The sequence below is a fragment of the Opisthocomus hoazin genome, chromosome 16, assembly GCF_030867145.1.
Source record: "Opisthocomus hoazin isolate bOpiHoa1 chromosome 16, bOpiHoa1.hap1, whole genome shotgun sequence".
Classification (NCBI taxonomy): Eukaryota; Metazoa; Chordata; class Aves; order Opisthocomiformes; family Opisthocomidae; genus Opisthocomus; species Opisthocomus hoazin.
Window position 1 is genome coordinate 14018680 of NC_134429.1, and position 20498 is coordinate 14039177.

The window sequence follows — 20498 nt, forward strand, 5'->3', positions numbered from 1 at the left end:
AGAAGAACAATCTGGTGTCTGGGCCTGTTTCAGCAGAGCCTGCCTCAGGTCCTGCTGCAGTTGAGGCAGTGCTACTCAGCAAAGTTCAGTGCCTATGGTGAAGTAAATGTGAGGACTCTGTGTGTGGAGAAGGCAGAGGGTGTGCTGCCTGCTAAGGGCATTTGAAGGCCTGGCAGCGAGTGGAAACAGAGAAGAGCTTGATGTGTAGTCCTTGCTGCGATGTGGTGCTGGGCAGCAGGCACTGCCGCTGCTCCGGTGCTGCGCTTGGAGGGAAGCGGCGTCGGAAGTGCTCGGGCAGGCTGAGCAAACTCGCTCTCTTGTGCGGATCGTGTGTGAGCAGCAGTTTGTTGTGTTCCAGCTGTGACTTGATGGTAGAATTTGCTTCGCATTTCATGTAGGTACTGTGCTTTCTGCTAACCAGTGCAGTGCGGAAGGAGGTAGGAAGAGGAGAAATAATGAATTTTTCCGTCACTGAGCTGCTTTGAAGAGTTGCACACTCAGACTCTGCTGTCACTGGAGTTTGACTGAAGTTGTATTCCCCATTCATTATGGCAAATGTTTTCACTCATCTGTCTTTTTAAATCAAAACCACATATTTTTCTGTGGTTTCTTTTTTACGTAAGGAGATGCGCAGGACGGAGGGGTCAGACTAGATCTGCTAGCCTTCAGTAATTTGAACTCATTTGGAGTAACCATTTCTGCATAAAACTAAATAAAAATAACCACAGTCTTCCCTATGTGTGATAAAGTTTTCTCAGGCTTTTCCTCTGTCATGAATGTGATTCCATAGATACAAACTTCTTATCAAATTATCTGAATAGGTTACTTGACAGTGTAGAAGATGTGTTTGACTACTGCTATTTTTAATCCAACATTCTTCACCTTTTGGCTCACACAATGCTCTGTGCTTCTTTAAAAGGGCAGAGGGATAAATTGTGACGTGATACTGTTCATCTAAATTTACAGAACTAGACCAAGATTTCTTAAAGTGACTAATAATTTCTTTGAGCTCGATTTGGAGTACCATCAAGGAGACTGATTTTCCAAGAGCTCAGTAGCCGTCCTCAATGCTGAATCCCTTTAAAGTGGCTAGGTTAGGTTGCTCGTTGCTTCTGAAGATCTAGTTACGTGTGAGTAAAATGGTATTGATAATTAAGTTTAGGTAGTCCCCCAGGGGAGTCATAGGTGTGGTGTGAGGCTTTTTCAACAGTTCGCACTGTTGGTTTGGTGTTCATCACGGAAGTTCATAGTGGTCTGAAGCAGGGTTTCACTGGGAGTGGAACCAAGTCAACAATGAAGAAACTTGAACTCTAGAGCGCATGCATGAAACAAAACAATTTTTGAGTTATTGTGGGGCTGCAATGCTACTTTAAAAGCATTAGGTTCTTTGAACCCCTGTGGTTAGAGAGTGCGGCTGGGTATCTACTTGAAAGTTGAGAACGCAAAGGCTCTCAGTAACAGGTTTTTCCAGTTCAGATTCATGAAAGGCCTGACCATAAAATCATAATGTTCGTGTTATGTCCGTTAACGTCACGTGGTTGCAAGATAAAATCCTGACATGTTCCAGCTTTTTCACTGCTTTCATAAATAAACGCATGTAAGTCTGGAAACAGCTGCAGTACAGCACATGAAGATCCTTTGCTTTCTGCTGCTCCCGCATTCTTTGTGCACAGATGCAGAACACTTCCGCAGAAAAAAGAGATCCTTAAGAAAATTCTATCCACGAATCGTCTTTTGTCCTGCTAAATATTTTGTTTCACTAAACAAAACAAAAAAAAAAAAAAAAAAAAAAAAAAATTGTTCATGTAAATGGTGCCTGATGTTTTTCCAAGTCCTTGTTTTGTGTATTTACTTTCCCATTAAGCAATATGCTAGTGCAAGAGAGTACATGCCAGTTAAGTTAGCAACACAATGTTTTAGTTCTCCCTGAGAGCAGAAAGCCCAGAAATCTCATTTATCCATGCCCGAAACACCCCTTGCTTCCCTGCTGGCCTGTAAAATTACCTACCCTAATTCTGCAAAGCCAGGAATTGAGGTTGAATCATACACACCTCTTTTATCTTTTTTTTTTTTTTTCCCAGGCAGTCAATTATTTTAGAAGTCAGTCTGTGTCAGCTTAGAAATTGTTTTTTTTAAGAGTAGTAAACACTTTGGATAGAATGTGTCCCTGGTGTGTCTGTTGATAGGAGGTACGCTGGAGTCTGTCGCTGAAAGTTTGCACCAAATGCCTGGGTTTTTTTAGATTAGGAGCGTAGAAGTATAAGCCCTGCGAGAAAAGCACCCTTTAATTGAGGTAAAAATGTGAACCTGAATTACCTGAAGGTTTTATCACATACTGTGGTGACTTTGCTCTGTTTGCTGGATTTCACTGGCGTGGCCAGCAGCCGTATTGGGTCACTCCAGCCTTCGTTCCCACCAGTAACATGGCTTATTTTTCTGGGACGTTTCTAGCAAACGAAAGTAGCAACTTGGAAGAATGTGAATTGCACAAGTGTGGTAGAAGAGAAGGCAATTTGCATTAAAAATACCAAATGTATTTTGAGAATGTCTGAGGGAAGGGTGTGTGCCAGGGTCTGGTGTTTTTACGAGCCGCCTGGTTCGCGTGTGCCGCTCGTTTCAAGGCTCAGTGGCCTAGGGAGGTATTTGGGAGTAGGGATGGGGTTTGGACAAATAAGGTGAAACTTCTGAAGTATTCAGGAGATGATTTAACTTGGGGAACAGTGATGCAGTGTGATAGGGGAACCTTTGCCTTTGTTCCTGCCTCTGCTCTAAGACTGCAGATTTTCTGGGCGACCTTGGCAAATCACTTTCCTTCTGACTCAGTTCTGCATCTAAAAAATGGGGATTATGGTACTGACTCATACCACAAAACGTTCTCGGATCCAAGGATGGAAGACTGTAAGACCTGGGATTTAGTGTATTTTTATTGCGGCAAGTCTCACCAAATTCAGTGATTCGTCTCTCTTTAGTCAGGGTGTGCTTTCAGCTAAGAGAGGGCACTTTAGCCCTTGTCTAAATAGCATGATTTAACTTTTGGTTTAGCTTTAATTTATGGTATAGCTAGTACATTTACCAAAGGTGTTCATACTGATTTAAAAGTCCTAGTTGACAGAGATACTTAGTGCAGGCGAGTCCTTCCTGCTGCCTAACAGTGGGTTTCTGTGCCCTTTTTCTTGCAAGCATAGGATGTTTTCTGATGCTATTCGGGGGTTTTTTTATTAATTTTTTTTTTCTTTTTTTTTTTTTTCTTTTTCTGGCGAGGGCCGTTCCTAAGCAGTGGACTTGACAGAGCTGGATGTCGCGTGGGGTGTGCTGCGTGTCCGCTGTTTGCTCGAGGCTGTGACCTGGTCGCAGTGGTGTGATGGGGCAGGGGTACAGCCCCCTTGCCCCGTCCCAATAAAGTCTTTACTGCTCAGCTCCATCGGCACAGGGTGCCGAAGAATTCCTTTTCTTTTGCCTGTCTCCAGTTACGCCAGCACGAGTGATGGTGAAAGCAGGTGCAAAGTGACAGTGCTAAAAATAGCAGTCTCGATAACTGTTCCTGCATGCGATGGGGGATTTCAGCTCCCCACCCGCTCTGAGACTGCAGACCCAGGGAGTTCCTCCGAAAACATCCAGACATCCCCGCATTTCTCTAAACAGGCTCTTTAAAAATGGAGTTATCGATCCAGTTCAGTTGAATATCGGTACAGAGGAGGGCACCGATTCCCGAACTGGTTTCGCAGAGCAGACGTCACTGCTCTGCGGCTGTCAGCGCTTTGCCGTGTGGTTTCAGCGCACGGCTAATTGAGAGCAGAATGGAAAGGCAACAGTAAGAACTCCCTTAAGAACTCAATTCCAGTTTCTGCCTAGAAAAACAACCCCTTTTAATCTTGTCCCTCTAATCCTCAACATCTGAATAATACGCCAGTGATCTATTAGCTTTAAAGCTAGATGAAATTAGGGGGTGAAAGACCCCTTTAGCATACTGTTTCTGGGGGAGGACGAGGGGTGTGCCTTTGAAAATGCAGGTCAGGCTTTTTCAGATACTTTGTCTCTTTGGATTTGAGGCTTTTTTTTTTATTATTAAGTTTCCCACAGGATCTAGGCATTGGCTCATTGCATGCTTAAGACGCAGATGTTGCTGATTATAGAACTTTTACAAGTCATAATTAATTTTGTGACATTAAGCATTACTTAAATGGAAACATTCTAAATAAAAAGAAACTAAAATTTCTCTCTTCTAGTTATAGTAAGGAACTGAAGCCAAACAAACTGAACTTATTTTAGATATTCTGCGGTTTCCCGTGGTAACAGTCCTTATATGGGACAACAAAATCTGGCTTTTGTTGACTTCTTCATTACCACATTCTGATTCTTACACACTAGATGAATGCTTTGCTGTTCAATTCACAAAGGCTGGAGAGTATGATACATGTATAACAATAACAAAACTTTGGCGGACAATGTTAACCACAAATTTTAATTTGGAAATAATTGAATTGCTTGCTTTTCAAAATTTCTGTGGTGGTGGTTTTCTGTTGCAATGGAAAATTTTGCTGTTCTTCATGTCTAGCTTGCAGTTACACTGCAAAATCTGTGTGTAAGGACAAACAATAACCAAAATCTCGTTTGAAGGGTGTGTATTGAACTCTAAAAATAACCTGGGGAAAAACCTAACTTTTAACTTTTCTTAGAAATGTTGTAATGTAATAAAATTCTGTTTCAAAAGATGTTCCCTTGGAAGAACACAAGTAGCTGGGTTTGGTTAGACTGTCGAAGGATTTGCATGGAGAAGGTGGGTGTGTAATCACTGCATGTCGGGGGTGCTCCCGTGCGAGGGGGAGCAGGCGTGTGTCCGCATGCACCAAGCAGGTACAAGTATGTGCAAGACCGCGAAAGATGCTGGATTGAAAAACAAATAGGGGACTTTAAAATCTTTTGGTGTAAGGACGTTTGGCTTGGGTGTACATTTGAACTGAGATTGTTCAGAATATGGCATGAACCTTTCTGCTTCCCTTGCTTTGACTCATGTTTTCAGGCTTTCTTCTTGAAATCGCAATCGACAGATATAATACTGTCGGTTAAAATCTTGGAGTTTCACTTTTGCTTTGGGATTCTTGGAGTTAGTTTAAAATTTGAAGTGAAATAATGTCTCATCTGCAGTAAAGGCACCGTGGCAGCACTCGCTGTGATGACTGCATATGTCGTTGTCGTCTACCAGTGTGACAGTGGCAAAAGTGACCTGGGGAACAGTCCCCAGATGTGGTGTTGTCCTTACGTTGAGTAAAATTCTTTTGCCAGAAATAGGCATTTTAAAACCTGGTGTGAACTGTCAAGAGAAAATAGACCGTGACTGTTTTAGTTGTTCTTCATGTAACTGTGGATTTGTCTGTCTGTCCCGGTTGGAGGGTCTCTAACTGGGACACTGGGTGGGAGCCTGGACGCTGCTTCCAGTTGGCGTTGTCTGATTCGTGCTTAAATAAAGTGACAGGGTGAGTTCAGAATAAGGCAAAAAAAAACCCCTCTTGCCTTCAGAAGTAGCTCTGGGTACTGGCAGGGTGCGTAGAGCGTAGGGTTTCTTTCTCATTGCTTACTCTAGCCCCTGTAGGGCCCTAAAGTATGGCTCTGCTTTTCCCCCCGATACGTAAGGCGTGTGTGTGAGTTTCTCCTGCCTCTCTGTGCAGCTACAGGCTCCGCATGGCCCCTAGATGTCCCTCGGCCTCCGCGCATGGCACCGGCAGCAGGCACGGCAGGAGACCCGGCTGCGCTGCACCCCACTTCTCCAAGGAGTAGCCCCCGCCAGAGCAGGTACGGCAACGCGGGCCGGCCGAGCTGGGCAGGGAGCACGAAGCACTTCGCAGGCGCTGTCCGAGCCTCAGAAAACCCTGCCGACACAGGGGTGTTGCTCGTAGAACCATAGAATGGTTTGGGTTGGCAGGGAGCTTAAAGCTCATCTGGTTCCAACCCCCCTGCCATGAGCAGGGACATCTTCCAGCAGCCCAGGTTGCTCAGAGCTCCATCCAACCTGGCCTTGAACCCTTCCAGGGAGGGGGCAGCCACAGCTTCTCTGGGCAACCTGAATGTTGTCACCAGCCGCTGGTGAGAAAGCAGGCGTGAAGGCGGAGAGCAAGGTGCCCTGTGTTGGACACAGGGCCTCTCAGATCAAACCCGAGGGACAAGGTCTTCTCTGGTGGTGTGTGCTTATATACTCTGGGTCAGAAGAACCTGGCAGGGCAGAGTCAGCCCTTTAGCCTCACGGAAGATGCAAGGAGGGCTTTCTTTCATTTATGAGGTTTTAACACTTGAGGTGTTGCTCCTCTAGATCCGTTGGGGAGCTTGAAGATGGTGGTAATTTTTCTAACGGTGGGGTTTGTCCCCATCTCAGAAGCAGTGCAGTCTGTATCTGACGTAGTAGTGGGCAGAGTCCTTGGAGTTCTTCTAGGCTGAATGGGTAAATGCTGAACAAATATTAACTCTTGACTAAGAAAAAAAAAAACTCCTGGGAATGTGTTGCATGGCTGGATGCTTTGGTTGCGTGCCAGAAGCTCAAAGACCAGTATTACAATGCAAATTGCAGTGCCAGGAGAACATACAAAAGCATTAGTCAGGGTTGTGGAAAGATAAGCTGGTGTAATGAAGCTGTGTGGGCTTGGACAAATTAACAATCTGTGTTATTAGTGAAGCTGAACTGATTTCCTGTTGGTTGACTTTAAACAAGGCACTGTCTTCTGCTCCTTCTCCTCCCCACCTGTAGCATGCTGATGATCACCTCTGTCGTACTGATGGAATAGCTAAGGAACATTATAGTTGCATGTAGAAAGGTAAAGGTGAGAATGAGTGCCAGCAAGATCAAGATGCTGCAGCCTAAAATTTATTCTTTGTTAAATATGTTCAAAAAATAACATCTGAGGGCAAAGTCAGTAAAATTGTGAAGTTTTTTACCTCCTGAATAACGGCTGCTAATGAAGTGTGAACATCCTTAACTGTGGCATAGACCATTCAGTTGTTGGAAACCCAAGCAAATGTTAAATCATGGGCCCCTCTCCTGCGCAGCGCTCGCTGAAGGACTTGCCCTGCTTCCAGCTTGGTGTGACGAGGCGGTGACTGCTTAATCTTGAAGCTGACTCTGACTAAATGCAACTCTGTGTATTTGCAGGTACTAGGAACTTTTGACTGGAAAAGGTGAGGCGAAGTAATCTTCAAGCGTTATCCTCTCCTGCTTTTTCTCAGATGAGGTGAGACCGGTTCCTCCGTAAATAACAAGGACAGCGGTTTCTTCTGCTGGAGGCAACGGCACGCTTCTGTCATATTGTCCTTCCTTCCAGAGGGAGAGAGCGCAGAGCAGGGCTCCTGCCTTCTCCAGAGAGTGGTGGACTGTGGATGCTGGCGAGAGGGTGATCTTGGGGTCCCCTGCCGCGTGGAGTCCACGCGTCAACAGCCAGTGGAATAGCACGGAGAACCATTCAGACAATTGCAGACAGATTAACCGTGTTCAGAGGGTTGATGAGTCTGGATGAGTCTCCTCTTTCTGGTAGAACACAGAGGGGTTTAACATACTATGCAATTAAATTCTGAAAAGACTGTTACATCATTTTAGTTTCAAATTTACATCCTAACGGGTAAAGAACTGGGCATCCCACAAAAATCCACCAAAGGGAGTGGTAGGTTTCGCTGAGGTTTCCACATTTGAACTCTGAGGGTACCCCAGTCTCTAGAGTTTGTACCATTAGCTTTAACGGGCATGATGCCGTTGCTTTTGAAGTGCATCAGGACCCATGTTTTTTGGAAGACCACCTGTCAAGTGGTCCCTGTGAAATGCACTGAGAGCCCAGTTTCGTAAAGCGACAAGCATCCATTTCTCAGTAGCTGCCATGACATTTGTTGCCAGTCTGGTACTCTTGTTACAGTCAGGATTTATTTCTTCCGTGAGAGTATCAAACACGCGTGTTGCTGTGCAGCATCAAGCAACGCTTTTCCTTCAGTACAGAGCTTGTGTTTGTGACTTGATACAAGCATGTTTAGTTTCACGGGTCCTGTAGAGACGGCATGCATGAAGGTAGCTGACAGTCAGTAAAGAGAAGTTGCAGGAACATATAGATCAGTTGGTAAAATGCAGTGCAAAAAGGTCTCTTACCTCTTGCTCCAAAATGGTGACAATCACACACGGGGGCATCGTCTGACAGGGGTGCTCCTCCGGCCCCCACAGATTTCACCTCTGAGGTGAAGGGTTACTTCTGTCAAGTTTTTGAAGGAGCCCTGCTAACGTAGCGTTCAGGTTTGGGATTTTTCGAGGAGACCAAGGGGGTCGATTGCTCTGTTTCCCCCTTATTTCAGTCAATTTATTCCTCTCCTTGTCTTTGCACTCCACACAGATAAGCACACGTCTGTGTACGCACACATTAGTTGAGAAAAAACAAGTGCCCGGTTGATACTCCTTCACACCACCACCCTGAAAAAGTCAAGAAAAGGATCAATTATATATATATCTACATAGATGTAAAAAACATATATTAAGATATATGTATGAAATTGCTGAAAACAGTTAATTTTTTTATAGTTTTGGTGAAAATCAAATTGTTCAAAATGAATACAAAAGCTTTAAATAAAAACATTGGTTTTGTTCGCGGTAGAAATGTTTTAGCTATGTGTTTGAGTTGGAAAGAAAAGGTCTTCAGGATCTTGTATTGTCTAGCTACATATTTTTTGGATGAACCCCTATTGGAGGCTTTCTAAGTGCAATTGTGGTTTGGGGAAGGCTGAGATGCTGAGAACTAGATGAGCCATAAAAAGCTACATCCCCTCCCATGTTGGAAGTGATGCTTCCAGTCCAAGACTGTGAGACCGTTGAGATGCAGAGGCTTTGTGGGGAGAGCTGGTGCCATCGCTGGCTGCTCTGCCTCTTTCCTAGAGCGGAGAGTCTCTAGGAGTTGTCCCCTCTTGAGCTTTTTGTTAGCAATAATTTCCTCTTGAAATACCTGATGTACTAATTCCAAATGCAGGCTGAAATTTTTCACAGCAGCCTTGGAAGACTGAGATTCTCAATGTTCATTAAAACTAGTTGGGAGTGAGTATCTAAATCTGCTAGGCAGCTTGGTAAATCTTGGTCAAACAGCACAGAAATGAAGTTTCCTGGCCTGATGTAGATCTCGGAGAAGCTGGTGTGCAAGTACAGCTCTCTAATCAGTCTGGCTTACTTTAGTTTTGCACGTTCTCTTTATTTTCTCTCCCCGTTTTCTCCTCCTTATCATCATCCAGTATTAGTATGGTAAACCCTGTTCTTTCAGACAGGAATTATCTTCCTGTGTGTCTGGACAGCATCTAGATCATCTGAAAGATGAATACACAGTGCTGATAAACACCAGCTCCAACAGACTCTGTCTTAAAGCAGCAGTGTGATGCGCCCTTGATTTTCCCAGCGCAGCTTTGTTAGGCGTTTTGTCGAAGATCGCACTCGCTGTACGATTTTTCACTGGTCGCTGAGGACTGCTGCTGAGGAAGAGCTGTCTTGCCGCGCAGCCCCGATCCTGCTTGAAACAGTCAGTTCTGCTGAGACCCACTCAACTTCCAGCAACAGTAAGTTCAATCAAGTGCAGAGTTTCTGGCGCGGATGCTGCTGAGTTTAGTGCCTTTAAGGCATACCAATGAGGTTATTAGAGGTCACTTTTGTGCCATTTATTTTTGCTGCTTTTTTTAGAGTGGTATTAATAACTGACAAACTCAAGGAGACAAGTGTGTAAATTGTTGTGATATATGAACATTTTCCCAGAGACATTCTGGTTTATCACACAAACCTGTAAATATGTATTTACAATTTTAAAAGCACGTCTTTATGTCCCTGGTTGTAAATGCTCTGTTTTTAAAGTTTTATAATGTGTTAACCAAGAGACCACAGCACATGGCTTCATATTATACTGGTCTGTTGGAAGGCTTCATTACGTCTAAGCTGTGGCAGAAAAATATCCACACCACTGACAAGAAATAACCCATGGTTGCACCAGACTTTTCATCATTTTCCCACAGATAAGAAATTCAGTTTTTTTGGGAGGGTGGGGGAGTTGCTTTTTCTTGCAGAAAAAAAAGTCCGCTCAAAATGTTGTCATTTCTCTGGAACAATGAGGATATTTTATTCACAGTAAATTCAGGAAAGTATGCCATTTTTGCTTTTCTAAGGCAGAATTTCACAGTTTTGCAGCAAATTTTTAACCTCCCCCGTGCCTGCTGATGAAACGTGAAATTTTGCCTTTGACTAGTGTCACAGGTTGTTGTGAAAATTCAAGGAGAGGATGGGGAAGAAGCTCAGGTTTTGCAGGTAGGATTTTGCAAGGCTGACACCAGTAGCTCTGCAGTGCTCTCTTGACAACGCTGATGCTGAGAAGTTTATTCAAAATAAACTGTGTGGAGATGTGGTGTTACCTGGTTGGTGCTTGGGTTCTGAACATTGCTCTGGAAGACCGACAGCTCTGTTGTCTGTCCGCCATGTAAAGAAAAAGAACAATAAATTAATGTGACAAACCACATCATGAAAATATTTATTATTATTTCAGCAAAGGAAGTCTTCACAATGGTGATCCAGTGTATGCTAGCTCTGAAATGGCTGTATGGTTTGGGGTTATTCTGCTGGGTGGCAGGGAGGAGGAAGGAGAGAGAAATGTCACCTTGGTCTATCAAGCTCCGTGCGTGCTAACTGTAATTACTGCCGACAGACTGCGATACTCCTGGCAGCTTCGGACTCTGGGTCTACACGCTTGGGTAAGCAGCACGCAAGCCCGTTGTAATCTGGAATCTCCATTCAAAGCCAGACCTCTTGTGGAAGCAACCCAGTGCAATGAGCTTCAAGAGATGGGGTTGCTGTCCTCTGTCGGAAGGTGAAAGTTTGAGCAGGGCATGAAGTGGGAGGGGGTTTCGCTTCCTAGAAGTGGTCCTTGCTTCATTCATCTCTACTAAAGGATGTGCGCCATCACAACACCTTTGGGGAGAGCTTTATACCTCGTCCGCGACCATGGGACTTGGCACCTCCGTCAGGGAGTCGCTGAGGCTCGGTGGCAGCCATTCATCACTGCTGCACTAATTCAGCCGCGTGCTTTAAAAACCACAGCAGATGCAACAGGCAGGTTTGGGAACAGCTGAAGTACAGATATTAATATTAATTTCACAGAGGCTAAAAATGGCTCTTTTGCCCCCAAAAATCTGAGGGTTCCTTACGCGTTATAAATCTGACCTTGTTAGTAACAAATCACGGTTGTCACCATTGCTGAGTGTTGCCTTGCCTGCAGCAGCCTCACAGTCAGCCGACCTCCTCTCGCACTCTTGCAGCCTACCTGATTTTTACTAAATGACATTCATTTCAGTTAAGTTTTGAGTCATCAGATTTTGCTGAACTGTCATTCTCTCCCTGCATGAGAACCTTCTGAAAAATTCTTTCTTTCATCCGTCTGTGCAGTCACATGAAGCAGCACTAATTACTTCTTTTTATAAGAGCTGTGGCTTTTTTGGGAGAAGACTACCTTCAAAAACAGGTAAGGAGAAAAAACATTCTCATGACGTGGCTGCTGCCCTAATACTGTTTGTTGTACCGCTGTACGTATCGCGCTGCCTGCAGCTGCCAGGAGGCAGGAGGATGCGGGCAATGTGACACTGCCGGTAGCAGAATCCCCTTAGAAAAATCTCAGCTAGGAAAACCAGCTGGGCAGTTTCAGTCTTTGATGCCAGTGCCAACTGTAAATAATCCTTCAAGGCTCTAGGACATACAGAGTATTGTGTGTGCTCGAGGAAAAAAAAATACTCAGTGGACACGGAGGACACCAGTACCTCACACCTGAGATCCCCAGCAGCTTGTCAGCTCATGTGTGAGATGAGTCAGCTGTGGGATGAGAGCAGAAATAGAAATGCACGTCAAGCACTGCTGAGTAACGTTTTCCTGGATTATGAGCAATGGAGCCTTTCCTCTCAGGGTCGCTGGCTCGCATCGAGCCAAGGTCGTTGCTCAAAAATCCTCGCGGTGGATGACTCGCAGCCTGGGTGAAAGGAGCAGCGGGTGCTCCCACCCAGCTCCCACAAGGGCAGGCAGAAACAGCGCTGCGCCTTTTGATGCAGGAGTCATTTCTCTCCCTTCAGGGATGAGCTAGCCTGGGAAGTTGACAGAGAAGCACGTTCTGGCCTACTGCTCCTGCACAATCATCATTTATTCTCCAGTGAAGAAGAGGAGGGGGACAGACAGGTGCTTGGGGGATAGGGGAGAACTTCAAACTGTGCTGCGTTTGTTTTACGACTTGCTTTGCAGCTGCCTTGGAAGAAGAAGAGGCAGTTGTTAAAGATTAGACTGCTCTGGAAATATTATCTTAGATGTGAGATGCTAATGCAAATAGCCTCCCCCCTTTACTGGTCTGCTAGGTTTTGGGTTACCTTGACTTCAGCAGGGCTGCGAAGGGTTGGTTTTCTTTCTATTAATTTTTTTCCCCTTGCTTTGCCAGTGTCCATGGCTGTGCAAAGAATTAAGCAAGAGGGTGTTATCTCCAGGCTCATCTCGCCCCTCCAGCTGCGGCTCTGTGGAATAGACAGCTTGGGGACCAGCATTACATCAGAAAATCGGTGCTATAAAGCATATTGCTCATCGTTATACTCACATCCTGTCACCTACACGATATATTTACTCTCTTATACATTGAATCTCTTTACAGCTGGAGAGCTTAACTGGCAGGCTCCCTGCACTTCCTTCTTCGGTTTCTCTGTTAGGTGCAGTGATTAAGGCTCACCTAGGATGTATTGATTTCGGAATGCGGCTTAATTTAACCTTGAGAAGTGAAATATCCAGACTATTTCCTTTACTACTCTGTCCTAGCAGATTATGTCTGTATCTGAGTTCAGCTTCTCTTTGTGCCTAGCACCGACTGATTAGAGTTGTTTCATAGTTGGTATTTCTACAAGGATATTTAGACATTAATTAAGCCATACTTCTGTCTTACTTCTGATAAACTACGGAAGAATTCTATTAGTCTTTTAGAGTAGGACTTTTTCTTTCTCTACCACTTATGTAATTTTCTTCTGTGGCATTCAAGCTTTGATTTTTTTGAAAGAATAAAACCCAACCAAACAAAATTCTCTTCCAGCCAAGAATTGATGGAGATGTAATCTGAAGGAAGGGAGAAATGTATGAAATTGTTGTCTCTGATGCCAAACCTTAAGTGCATTGCTTCAAATTCTTTGCGAGTTCTACAAAATACTTGATTTTCCTTGCGTGACATGGGCATCAAAATGGCATAAAAGTTCCAGAACTGATCTCAGTAGTGTTGTCTGCAGAGCAATAATTGCATTCATACTTCCCTGTGCATCCAGCCAACGATTTTGCCAGCCCTCCTGTGCTGGAAGCAAATGCAAAAATCCTTACTGGGTGTTTTTTTTCAGAGTCTCTGCCTTGTAACAGTGAAACACTGGCTTCTAACACACACAAAGTGACTTCTCACTTGTTGCCATTCGTTGCTGATGACATCTCATTAAGTATAATGTCTGAATTTTTCTGTGTTCTTTGCTGTGTCCTCCTCCACTCCAGAATCTTTGCTACTAAGAACACTGTTGTGAAAACCCCCCATTTCTTGCACAGGATATTTCTAGTGGTGTTAAAAATCACTGTAATGAAACGCCTGTTCTACTGATGTAATGAGTTTAACCGAGTTTCTCCTGTCCCTTTTGTACACGTTCACGTGGCACACTGTCATCTGTTCAGTGAGCTAATTTGATGTGGAAGAGAAGCTGATATCCGTTAAGCCGGGAGTTACCAAGGCTCGCCTGTCCTGATGTGCGCTGGTTCTGCGCTGCTGCCACTGCGGACTGGGTGCTGGAGGGGCACCGAGCCGCTCCCTCTGCGTCTCAGGACTGCTGAACTCCCATCAGATCAGCTGATCCTCAGTGTGGAGAAAATGAGTTGCTACATCCTCATAAAGTGACGTGTCAGGAAAGACATTAGTCCTTCCAGACCGAGTGCGAATAAGGGTGCGTTAGATGGACTTGTTATCACACTTCGTGATTTGATGGTAACTCAGTTGCAGTGTTATTGAGGTGCTTGTGTTATTGCAGAGGAGATTTGCTGCTGAACAAATCTGTTTGGCTCCATCGGTAGACTTAGACTGGAAATTTTTACACTGAGGGTGGTGAAACCCTGGCACAGGTTGCCCAGAGCAATGGGAGATGGCCCATCCCTGGGAACATTTCAGGCCAGGTTGGATGGGGCTCTGAGCAACGTGGTCTGGTTGAAGATGTCCCTGCTCACTGCAGGGGGATTGGACCAGATGGCCTTTAAAGGTCCCTTCCAACCCAAACTATTCTATGATTCTATGATCAAGGAACTCCTTTGCTGAGCAGAAGTGTTATAACCACACTGTCTCTGCCCGGGAAGCTGACAGCAACCCGGGGTAGAACAAGGCTCTTCAAAGCAGGGATGCCACGCAGCAGTCTGGTAGATCTGAGACGAAGGGAGCAGATCACTTAAAGTCTCCTGCGGTGTTATTTCCATGATTTTTCTCCTTTGCAAAGGAAGCAAGCGCCCAGCTGAGATCGCATCTCTTTTTCTCGGTACTTGAAAGGCATGCAAGGCCAAATCTGCCCCTTGGCTGGCTGAGGCTGTGTCTGTGACAAAGCTTACAGGAAGCAAACTCAGATAAAGAGAGGGAATTTTCCTTTCTAGAGATGGCTGTCAGAAACACAGGCTTTAGGAGCCAGTGATCGTCTGAAAGCCCTCATGACTGCACAGAACTTACATGAAGAAAGTGAAGGTCCATCAGAGCAAAACTGCCTGTGGGAGCAGAGTCTGAGGCAGTCACAGTCACTGGACACCTTCTGTGTTCTGTTTGCTGGCCACAGAGCAGCTATTGGAGCGCTGTACCAACAGATGCTCTTCGTTGTGTAGGGATTTCCTGTCAAGCCGGCTGCCAGAGGGATGGCTCGGGTCTGGCAAGCCCTGCAGGCACTGGCAGAGTGCAGCCTGTGGAGACGCTTGGTATCTGAGAGGGGCTGGCAGAGGTCATCAAGTTACCTGGCTGGGGTTTTTTGCCAACAGAAGATTTTTCATACATATATGAGAGTGCTGCCATTGTTTTTATGTCTCATTAAGCTTAAAGGAAGCTGAAACTTCCCAGTTTAGCACACAGCTTTTGTTAGGAACTGGAAGAGCAGAATAAGCTCCCACTTACTAATGGGTAGGGATTGACCTTCCTCTCCTCTTCACCTTCCTCCCGCACTGCCAGTGCAACATGGGCACAGGTTTCACTTGCTGCGTGCAAGCACAGCACCTCTTAAACTGAGCTCCAGTGTCTTAACAAGGGTCACATTATTCCTAGACTTAATATTTTTCCTTTTCACCTAGAAAGATAAGCTTTGAGTCAGCCTATCTACCTGGTTTGTTAGTAGTCCTTTTCTATGTGGGGTCAATCGCTGTAGCTGATGGAATGAGCAGTGGCACCTGCAGATCTGGGGGGAACCTCAGGGAACCTTGTACATGTTAAATAAACCTCAGCTGGTTGTGATAAGCACAGAAGCCCAGAGGAGGAATTGTGGCATTGGATCCTGCATGGCACTGGGCACAGCAACACAGTTGTCAGCTGTGTGAGTAAAATTCAGGTGAGCTGCGGCGAAGTAAGTGGAAAATACCATAGGAAAATTTCTGTACCACATAGAGGGTTGTTTCTCAGGTGATAAATGTGCTGAGCTGAACTGGAGCATCCCTCGGCCTGCTGTTCTGAGAAGATCAGGCGCCAGGGTGCTCCTGCGCTGCTGATCTGCTCCCAGCACCTCGCTGGGCAAGGAGGTAATCGATGCTGAGCAGCTACGCAGCTCCCAGACCAGCCCTGACAGGAGGGCTTGTTTTCCTGCTTTCTGTTTTTCAGGGACATGTACTGACTCGATCTAACGGCTGCGAGCTGTGCACACTGGTGTTCAGCGGAGCGCGGCCGCGTGTCGTGTCAGCACCGCAGCGCGCTGTCTGTGCGCGGTGCCCCGTACAGAGCCACGGACGCCCGCAGAGAGCGGGAGGTGGTGGCGAGCCTGCTGCCTCTCCAGCGCTGTAGCTCCGAGGTATGCTCCGGTAACCGAACAGCAAACAAGCTGTAACACTTTGCCACTTTATTGCCTCTCTGTGAAGCTTTCTTACACCTGGGGTTCCCATCCTACCAGTGACAGAGGCCTTAGCATCTGCAGAATACGGATTTTCCTAAGACTTCTGAGTGGTTTTTTTTGCTTTTCAAGAAGCTTCAGTGCACTCTCCTAATGCATAATGAATTGGGGAAGAGGAATAATACATCTGTGGATTGCTCTGCAACACTAACAACCCTGAAATCTTGAAAGGCTGGAAAACTTCTGTTAAGGAAACAGGGGAAAAGGACTTTTTTTAATCACACTTTAATATTTCAGAGCTGGATGCAGTGGATTTTGTGGAGAAGTTGCCCAACAGCTCTGGGAGGGTTTCCTGCTATGTGATCAGAAGTGCACATTGCACAAGGTGATGCTGGAGGCAGAGCTGACTCTAGTCCCTTTGCTCTTCACTTGTCCCTTCCCACCCAACTAAATGCCACTCTTTTTATATCAGCTTCTTCTGACGTTTTGCATAGTTTTAGAACATGGTCTTGTAGGCTTCAAATATCAGCAGGCTTTGCCCAAGTGACAGTTTGCTCTGGGCAGCTGGGCATGGTCAGAGAGAGCAACAGGCAACAGAGGCAGGAAGGAAGGCAACAGCCACAGGAATAAATACCTGAACATTGAAGACATCTGGACTAAATGCGCCAAATTTTACTTTCATAGAATCATTTGGTTAGGTTGGAAGGGACCTTAAAGGTCATCTGCTTCCAACCCCCCCTGGCATGGGCAGGGACATCTTCCACTAGACCAAGTTGTCCAAGGGTTCCTCCATGTAATAGATGAGAAGGTCAAGTAAAATCCTGTCTTCTTGTGATGGCAGAAATTGTCCCTGTGTCTTTAGCAAAACGAACATGCAAAGATATCTCTATTTTGTTTGTTTGGACTGTACTCTGCCTTAGCTGATCTGGGCCTAAAACCATTTAAATCATTATAGGAAGGAGCAGTCTCAGGGGAGGCAATAGCTTTCGTAGCACAGAAACAGTTTAGCAGCTGTTAAAGTGCTAAATCTACCAGTTTCTTTGGACTAGCAGGGAGATGGAATAAATACAATAAAATGATAAACCTGGGATTTTCTGGGCAGCGCTGGTTCCTGGCTGAGCATCCACCCAGGGCAGCGGTGTTGCTGGTGGAGCTGCACTGCCTGCAGCACAGACCAGGAGACGCGACTTCAGTTCCCTGCTGCTAAAATTTCTCCAGGTGTCCCTGGGCAGGTCGCTTTGCCTCTCCCCGCCTCGGCTGGCTACTGTGACGGGTGCGCTCGACCCCTTGGCCAGACGGCAGTGGTTTGGTGCAGGCTCCGGAGGAGGTAAACGCCTGAGCCGTAGCTGGGCCGAGAACTCCTCGTTTCAGTCTGTTCTCCCAAAACCCACAGAGGAGCAGAGTGACACCGAGCATCGATGCATATGAGCTTAGAACGCTTAGAACACCGATCATGCGATTAACTCATGAGTGGTGGCTTTTCCCAGACTTATTTATCATGGAACAAAGCAAGTTGTGGGTACAAGGAGTCTCATGCATACTGGGGCCAGATTCTTTTCAGTGGTGCCCAGCGACAGGACAAGGGGCAATGGGCACAAACTGAAGCTGAGGAAGTTCCAGCTGAACCCGAGGAAGAACTTCTTCCCTCTGAGGGTGACGGAGCCCTGGCCCAGGCTGCCCAGGGAGGCTGTGGAGTCTCCTTCTCTGGAGATATTTGAGCCCCGCCTGGCCGCGGTGCTGTGCAGCCTGCTCTGGGTGACCCTGCTTGGGCAGGGGGTTGGGCTGGATGACCCACAGAGGGCCCTGCCAAGCCTTGCCATGCTGTGATTTTGTGATTCTGTTTCCCATCGCATGTAATTTGACTACAAGCCAACCACTTGATTCCATAAATATGACTCCAGAAGTGGGCCTGTGTGACCCTCATGAGGTTCAACAAGGCCAAGTGCAGGGTCCTACACCTGGGTCGGGGCAACCCCTGGTATCATTACAGGCTGGGGGATGAAGGGATTGAGAGCAGCCCTGAGGAGAAGGGCTTGGGGGTGCTGGTGGATGAGAAGCTCGACATGACCAAACAAGGTGCGCTCACAGCCCAGAAGGCCAACCGTGCCCTGGGCTGCATCCCCAGCAGCGTGGGCACAGGGCGAGGGAGGGGATTGTGCCCCTCGGCTCCGCTCTGGGGAGACCCCCCTGGGAGTCCTGCGTTCTGCTCTGGAGCCCTCAGCACAGGACAGAGCTGGAGCTGTTGGAGTGGGGGCAGAGGAGGCCCCAGCAATGATCCAAGGGCTGGAACCCCTCTGCTGGGAGGAAAGGCGGGGAGAGCTGGGGCTGTTCAGCCTGGAGAAGAGGAGGCTCCAGGGAGACCTTTCTGCAGCCTGCCAGTATTTACAGGGGGCTTACAAGAAAGATGAGGTCTGGTTTTTTAGGGCTGGTTGTGATGGGACAAGAGGTAATGGTTTTAAACCAAAAAGGGTAGATTTAGACTGCATGTAAGGAAGAAATTTTTTACACTGAGGGTGGTGAAACCCTGGCACAGGTTGCCCAGAGCGGTGGGAGATGGCCCATCCTTGGAAACGTTCAAGGCCAGGTTGGACGGGGCTCTGAGCAACCTGATTCAGTTGAAGATGTCCCTGCTCACTGCAGGGGGGTTGGGCTAGATGGCCTCTAAATGTCCCTTCCAACCCAAAGCATTCTATGATTCTATGACAGCCTAACTGAGCTGCCTTTGAGCTCTCCCTGCTAGGCAGCACAGCTGCATGGTGGTGACCTCCCCTTGAGCTGGGACACCGCTCAAGGTTGCTCCTCAAGGCAGAGAGATCTTTCACCAGTGGCGGATCTAGGGTAAGTGACTGGTACCGCACATAACCCTGTAGTGTGATAACTTTGATTTTGCCTTGGTAACTTTGATTGCACGCTGAATTGATTCTGGTGAAACATTCATGTATGATCCCTTAGACACAAACCGTGATAAAGTCTGAGGCTAAGTCTGGATCCAGCCGCACCCAGGCTCCTCTCTGAGAAGGAGTTCAGAAAGCAAGGGGCTCCATTCTGAACCTCATGACTCGACAGGAGGGTCTTCCTTACCTTTTTGTTGCTGGTCTCTCTGCAAATCATTCTCACCTGAGTGTAACTTTGTTTTTCCTTTCTGTGTTTCTTCCATGTAGTAACTAACAGAGTGAACCTTACCACCAGACTTTGTTACATCGCACTCTTACAGCATCCTATAAAACCCACTTTTGCTAACGCCTTTCAGAGGGGCTCTTTCACTGATCCTAAACCTCTGATCTGCCACAGCTGCTGAGAGGGGCTCAGAGCAGCACCCGCCTCGCCGGGGTTGCCAGCTACCTGCAGCTCACCCGCTGCTCTGCCCTGGCCTTTCTGTGGCTGGATCAGGGCAGTTTGGTATTTCCATCTCGGTCACGGGGTGTGTTTTCCTAGCTGTGCCGTAACTTTTCTTCCTAGCAAGCTTCCCAAAGAAAGCGCTGGTGACTCACGGAGGACAAGGGTGTGCAGTGACAAGACAAGGGGGAACGGCTCTAAGCTAAAAGAGGGCAGATTTAGATTAGATATTAGGAAGAAATTCTTCCCCATGAGGGTAGTGAGGCCCTGGCACAGGCTGCCCAGAGAAGCTGTGGCTGCCCCGTCCCTGGCAGGGTTCAAGGCCAGGTTGGATGGAGCTCTGAGCAACCTGGGCTGGTGGAAGATGTCCCTGCTGATGGCAGGGGCCTTAGAACCAGATGAGCTTTCAGGTCCCTTCCAACCCAAACCATTCTATGGTTCTGTGGCAAAATTACTCAGAGCTCCTGGAGCCAGCACCCCTTGCCTTGGCAGAGGGAGCATTTCAAACGAAGATGAATCAGCTGTGTCAGACCTTGCCTGGGAGTTAACTCTTGGCCCCTCGGCCACCTAAACAGCCCCTGCTGGCGCTGACCCCCCAGGAGCTGCAGCAGGCGATGGCCGGAGGCCAAGCAGTGGGCAGACCCCAGTGGGGTTGGGGTACCGGCCCCCAGCCCTCTCCCCGCAGCAGAGCTGGGGCACGGGCCCCCTGCCCGCAGCCGTGCGGGGGTTAAGGCCGGTCCAGGCCGCCGCAGCGGGGCAGGGGCGGGGGGAAGGAGGGAGGGAGGGGAGGACGCTGCAGCAGGAGGGCACCGGAGATGTTATTTAACGGCGGCTCCAGTCTCCTCCCCCTCGCCTGTTTTGCTGGGGGAAGGGGAGAGGAGCCTGTGAGGAAGGAATAAACGCCGGGGGGGGAGGAGGGGGCTGATGCCGAGAGCTGGCAGGGCCCCCGGGAGCGCAGCCTGCCGGCGTCTGGCGGGGGGGGGCCGGGGGTACCATCTTGGGCAGAGGCACGGGGTCCCCCTGCCATCGCCTTCACCCCCCGGGAGCCACCGCTAGCCCCCCCCCCCCCCCCCCCCCCC

General features: G+C 47.4%; 1 protein-coding gene across 4 annotated transcripts in view; it reads left to right on the forward strand.

Moving 5' to 3' along the window:
- The window catches only part of PRDM2 (PR/SET domain 2), a 76335-nt gene extending 65854 nt beyond the window's left edge, over window positions 1–10481 (forward strand). For 3 of the 4 annotated variants that reach the window (XM_075437447.1, XM_075437448.1, XM_075437449.1), the window contains exons 9-10: window positions 5667–5790; window positions 7139–10481. In XM_075437447.1, coding sequence (XP_075293562.1) covers window positions 5667–5775 — 109 coding nt within the window. In that variant the 3' untranslated portion in view covers window positions 5776–5790; window positions 7139–10481. The remainder of the gene's footprint in view (window positions 1–5666; window positions 5791–7138) is intronic. The other variant, XR_012765694.1, reaches the window with a different exon arrangement.
- The last annotated feature ends 10017 nt before the right edge of the window (window positions 10482–20498 follow it).